Source organism: Tupaia chinensis, unplaced genomic scaffold (assembly GCF_000334495.1).
Source record: "Tupaia chinensis unplaced genomic scaffold, TupChi_1.0 Scaffold147003_1, whole genome shotgun sequence".
NCBI classification, from domain to species: domain Eukaryota; kingdom Metazoa; phylum Chordata; class Mammalia; order Scandentia; family Tupaiidae; genus Tupaia; species Tupaia belangeri.
In genome coordinates, this window is record NW_006206856.1 from 539,338 (window position 1) to 545,547 (window position 6,210).

A 6,210-nucleotide genomic window follows, 5' to 3' on the forward strand; every position below is an offset into this window, starting at 1 on the left:
GCCCTGGATTATAATCCTGGCTCCTCCGTAAGTAGCAGGGAACTTTGTGCCAGTAATTTCTTCCCCTAGGTCTAAACTAAATCATGTCAAAGAAAAGTGACCACACCTTCCCTACCTCACCACTGGGCTGTGAAATAAACAAGAGTCCTTACTTTTCTTTGTTGATGAACTCTCACTCAGCTGTGGATCAGATTCAAACATCACCTCCTCCATGATGCCTTCCTAGACTTTCCTGGACAGATGGAGTTAGCAGCACCAACCTCCAGGTTTCAAAGAGAAATGTCTCTAGCATCACTCCTGGTTCCTTGTGTTGTCCTATTTCTTTCAGTTTCTCCCAGAGCCAGAAAGATGTCTCACACAGACTTGGAAACACCCAAGAGGCCACCAGTTCACAATTAGGGGTCCAATAAATAATAGCAATAATGAAGAGTGAATGAATGGTACATATTTCTCTGAGGCATTTCCACATGCTTCTCACGTCATTCTACAAAGACCTGAAGATTTCTATTGATAAATGGCCCTGGAAATGTCAACGCATAAACACCAAAACAAATAAGTAGGGTCATTTCAATAAAAATGTGGGGTTTTGTTTCTTTCGAACACTTTCAATTCCACTGAGGTGTCTTTTCATTCAAGAACATGTTGCTTTTCAACAAATCTGAGGAAATAGAGCTTCCCTATAGTCTTCGCGCGTGTTTTACTCTTTAGCGCGTGGGCCTCGCTCTTGAGAATGCCTTAAAATGCTCGGCCGTTGTTTACTAGAACAATGACTAATCTATTTAATGTTTGAACTGATGCAAGACAAACGCAAGCCTCCGTGGGCTCTTCCTGGGACTGTGTGGAAATGCAGTAGTTACGTGGGATCCTTCTGAGGAAAACTAGCAGCGAAGGTGGCTAAGACAAGACTCTTCTCTGTAGTTCCAGGCACGTTCGTTTGGCTGTTTCTGTTTTTTCTTTCAGAAAAGACCAAATTGTTAACGGTCATGTGAGGTAAAATCTGCGGTCCAGGGTCATTTTCGGACGCACGGTCGCCAACACCCCGGCTCTCAGGACTTTCTAAACGGCGTTTCCGTTCTGTGGCCCTTCCCGCGCCAGCCTGAGGGAAGCACCGCCCCGCCAGGAAGGAGCTCGGAAAACCCGCGGGCAGCCCTAGCCCGGCACCCGGATGTTTGAGCCGGCGGAGCGCAAGCTCAAGGGCTCCAGCCTGTCCCCGGGGCCGCGCAGCTGGAGATTCGCCCCGGACTGCGGAGCCAATGGGACCTGACGGCACCGGAACTGGGTGCTCGGGCGCACGCGCGCGCGCGTCGGAGCCAAATAGCTGACGAACCGCCCAGTCGCGAGGCCTGGCGGAAAGGAAGTCGCGGGAACTGACGCTGCTGGGGGAACTTTGCGTGGATGGCACTTTCCTGTCCCCGACTCCGCCCCCGCCGGAGGGGCTCAGCTCCGGGATTCAAGATGGAGTCGCTGAGTCGAGCTGGGCAGGAGATGAGCCTGGCGGCCCTAAAGCAGCACGACCCCTACATCACCAGCATCGCAGACCTCACGGGCCAGGTCGCTTTGTACACCTTCTGCCCTAAGGCCAACCAGTGGGTGAGTGCTGTTCGGACGCTGGACGCCCTGCCGGCCGCCGCCGCCTCTTAAAGGGGACGCGCGGGCTGCCTGGGGTGGCGGGCGAAGCAGGAGGCCAGGGCGGCGGAGGCGAGGCCGGGGTCTGGGGAAGGGCCGAAGCAGAGCGCGCTAGATACCGGTGCGCTGAGGATTCGGGGAGAGGAGTGAGGGAAGCAGGCCCAAGATATCCCAGGGAAAAGCCAAGGGAAGGATTGGAGCAGGACCGTTCAGCCCCTTGGGGTCGCGAATGGAGACGTGGGAGACTTGCCTCTTTTTAGACGCGTTGTAGGTTGTGAAACTGGTGGGGTCACAGAGGTGGCTGAAAGCTTGTGTCTGGGGCTTTGAGTATTATGAGACAAGTTATATATTCATGATCTGTAAAATGGACACCTCTCTCCTCTCGGATCCATGAGAGACCCTTTCGCAAAGGTCATTTGGGTTCAAAGCTTGAAATCCATTTAGTTTCGTTTCTTGAGAGTAAGGGGGTGGGATGGATTCGCCTTTCATCTAACTACACTGTATTCCAAAGTTTTGGAAAAGATTTTAAAGGCACTGAGGAAAAGCGAATCCATATTCATTGGAGTCCCTGGAGACCTTTTACAGGGAGAAATGACCCTGTAAATGTGTTTAGTACCTCCTGCGATACTGGTGATGTCATCTCTGAATGCTCTATCAGAATAAATACTTTTAGGCTATTGCGCTCGGGAGGAGGATCTAAAAAGTTACATCCAGTTTGTATACACTCACTCTTGTTAGCCTCTGCTAATAAGTTTCTGTAGTTGTTTAACATAATTTCCCATTTTCTTGTAATAGACCCTTCCTAATTAACTCATTTAGCTGAAGGTTTTACATTTAGATAATAATCTGTACATGTTTGATTAAATTTATCAATGATCTGCGTCCACATTTCAAGAAGAAATGAAAGTCTTGAGCTAACAAAACTCTAAAAGATTATCATAGTATTTCCTTTACAATATAAATCAGTTCCACAGGTTATATTTATCAGTAATTTTTGAAAACCATTTGACATTTATACACTCATAATTAAGAGAGGTTTCATAGTCATTTTGCTTGCCTTTCCTTCACCTCCTGGAAAATGTGGTGTGGAACGCCACAAAGGATAAAATTATGGATTATTTTTAAAGTGTAGCTTTTTAACTTTATTTATTATTTTAAAATTTACTATAGGCCGCGTGCACTCACCAGAGAGAGATAGAGAGGGAGGGAGAAAGGGAGACAAAGTGAGAAAGCAATCTACCAAGTCTGGGCCTTGAACCACGGTGGCCATGCGGGAGTCCAGCACTTTAACCACCATGCCGTCTCCTGGTCCCAAAATGTAGCTGTTTTAAACATTGCCTTAGTTTGAAATGTTCTGAATCGTTTTGTTTTCTTGGCCTATATGTAAATTTGTGAGGTAATGGATTACAGAAAAATGGTGAGGATTTAGGCTAGGACTTTTTTTTTTTTTTTTTTTTTTTTTTTTTTTTGGGGGGTGGCTCTGGACACCTCTCTCCTCTCGGATCCATGAGAGACCCTTTCGCAAAGGTCATTTGGGTTCAAAGCTTGAAATCCATTTAGTTTCGTTTCTTGAGAGTAAGGGGGTGGGATGGATTCGCCTTTCATCTAACTACACTGTATTCCAAAGTTTTGGAAAAGATTTTAAAGGCACTGAGGAAAAGCGAATCCATATTCATTGGAGTCCCTGGAGACCTTTTACAGGGAGAAATGACCCTGTAAATGTGTTTAGTACCTCCTGCGATACTGGTGATGTCATCTCTGAATGCTCTATCAGAATAAATACTTTTAGGCTATTGCGCTCGGGAGGAGGATCTAAAAAGTTACATCCAGTTTGTATACACTCACTCTTGTTAGCCTCTGCTAATAAGTTTCTGTAGTTGTTTAACATAATTTCCCATTTTCTTGTAATAGACCCTTCCTAATTAACTCATTTAGCTGAAGGTTTTACATTTAGATAATAATCTGTACATGTTTGATTAAATTTATCAATGATCTGCGTCCACATTTCAAGAAGAAATGAAAGTCTTGAGCTAACAAAACTCTAAAAGATTATCATAGTATTTCCTTTACAATATAAATCAGTTCCACAGGTTATATTTATCAGTAATTTTTGAAAACCATTTGACATTTATACACTCATAATTAAGAGAGGTTTCATAGTCATTTTGCTTGCCTTTCCTTCACCTCCTGGAAAATGTGGTGTGGAACGCCACAAAGGATAAAATTATGGATTATTTTTAAAGTGTAGCTTTTTAACTTTATTTATTATTTTAAAATTTACTATAGGCCGCGTGCACTCACCAGAGAGAGATAGAGAGGGAGGGAGAAAGGGAGACAAAGTGAGAAAGCAATCTACCAAGTCTGGGCCTTGAACCACGGTGGCCATGCGGGAGTCCAGCACTTTAACCACCATGCCGTCTCCTGGTCCCAAAATGTAGCTGTTTTAAACATTGCCTTAGTTTGAAATGTTCTGAATCGTTTTGTTTTCTTGGCCTATATGTAAATTTGTGAGGTAATGGATTACAGAAAAATGGTGAGGATTTAGGCTAGGACTTTTTTTTTTTTTTTTTTTTTTTTTGTGTATGGGGTGTGTGCACTCTCCAGAGAGACCAAAAAATGAGAAATCACACACACACACACACACACACACACCATGGGGTGGCCACTCCACACAGTCCTTTTTCCTCGATTCTCCTCTCTGGATTTTGGGCATGTACGTACATGTGCGTGGCCTGAGTTTCAGCCGCAGGGTCTGGGACTACGTGGGAGTCCAGCAATGTAACCATTATGCCATCCACTGGTTTGTGGGCTAGGACTTTTTACCAAAAAGTTTTTATTTCTAGTTTTTCCCAGGCTTCGAATATTTTAGAATTTTAAATTGTGGCATTCAAGTATGAAAAACAAGCTTATAATAACCTGACCTGAAAAATAAGCTGCTGCTGTTTGTTCGGATCGTTGCATATAGAGCATAACCAAAATCATTTCTCTATTATTGGCAGTGAGTTGTAACTACACAGCGTTTTCTAGGGGACAAACTTTCTGTTACTGTGAGACAATTGATTACCAGTTTTTTATACTGATACTTAACATTTTAAAGACAAGAAAAAGCCTTTGAATTCTCAGAAGGAAGTTTTATGATGGTATTTTAAGGTAATATTGGAAAAAAATCAAGATGATGTTTTTAATTTTTTATTACAATAATAAAATTTGATACTACTAACCGTTAAAGTTTTAATAGTTTGTTGTTTGCATTAAAATATTAGTCTTGGGCCGGTGGGTGATGTGGTGGTTAAGGCTGCTGGATTTCACGTGGCCAACTACACAGTTCTAGTCCTATATCCAGAAGCTTGAAAAAATATTCCCATTGCACATGAATCCATGTCCAGAATCCCCAGAGGAGAATGGAGAAGTGATTGATGTGTGGTCATCCCATCTGGGGAATGTTTTCTCTCTCTCTCTCTGGTGAGCATACATACACCCTATAGCAAATTTTAAAATATATTTATTGGTCTAATCTAGGCTGTGAACTGCTCCTTTTTTTCTTTTTCTTTTTTAATAACATCATTGTAACTGTTTAAAACCTAAATGTGCTCTTTTCACAGCAAGTGAAAGATGGTAGAGTTGTACCATCTTAATTAAAACATTTTCACTTTAAACTGAATTTTTCAAAGTTATTTGTAAGACCATGACTCTTCAGTTTTAAAGATAACAGTTAACTCATTGTATTGGATAATAATTCTTAACTAGCCACAAAATTGCTAATCATGAAACTATATATCAAGTTCCTCCTAGTAATGAAACAAAGTATCCTATAAAAAAATTTCCTTCCTCCTCGCCCTTATTAACATTGATAAACTTGAAAAACGAAGAAATTGCTTTACATAGGACTTTGTATAAAGAAATTTTAATTTCTTTAAAATTAAGAAAACTGGGACCAGCAGGTGGCATGGTGGTTAAGGCACTGAACTCCCACACGGTTGACCACAGTTCAAGGCCTGAATCAAGTAATTTGCTTTCTCACTATCCTTCTCCCTCTGTCTCTCTGGTCAAATTGATAATAATAATAAATAAAATTTAAAACACAATTAAAAATTAAGAAATCTGATGCGTGTTAGCTTTGAAAAGTAGAAACTAATTCTGCAATTTGTCTCCTTTACTAATTAATAACTGCAGATACAGGCATATTTCTAGATTGAACATTGTATACGTATATGTATCAATAGTGTTAGGCAGATATATAAGAAACTGGTAACAGCAATTGTGGAGTGAGGGGGATTTATTCTACCTGTTCAAAAGTAATTAATTTTATAATGAATAAAATAAGTTGACCCTTTTTTTGGTAAAGTTTTTTGCCTTAGGGCATGTGCACTCACCAGAGAGACAGAGATAGTGAAAGGAAGAGTGAGAAATCACCGCCCCCCTGGGGGGGAGAGATGGCCATGCTGCAATCCCATCTCCTCATCTCCTGGGATCTTGGGCATACACACACGTGGGCCTAGCATGTTTCCAGCCACTAGGTCCAGGACTTGAACTACAGCCAGCCAGGTGAGAGTCCAGTACTGTAAGTACTATGCCATCTGCTGA

General features: G+C 42.2%; 1 protein-coding gene across 4 annotated transcripts in view; it reads left to right on the forward strand.

The window, feature by feature from the left end:
- The first annotated feature begins 224 nt into the window (after positions 1 to 224).
- Positions 225 to 6,210, forward strand: part of DCP1A (decapping mRNA 1A) — a 53,849-nt gene continuing 47,863 nt past the window's right edge. For all 4 annotated transcript variants that reach the window (XM_014584483.2, XM_014584485.2, XM_014584484.2 and 1 more), the window contains exon 1: positions 225 to 1,590. In XM_014584483.2, the coding sequence (XP_014439969.1) occupies positions 1,396 to 1,590 (195 nt within the window). In that variant the 5' untranslated portion in view covers positions 225 to 1,395. The remainder of the gene's footprint in view (positions 1,591 to 6,210) is intronic.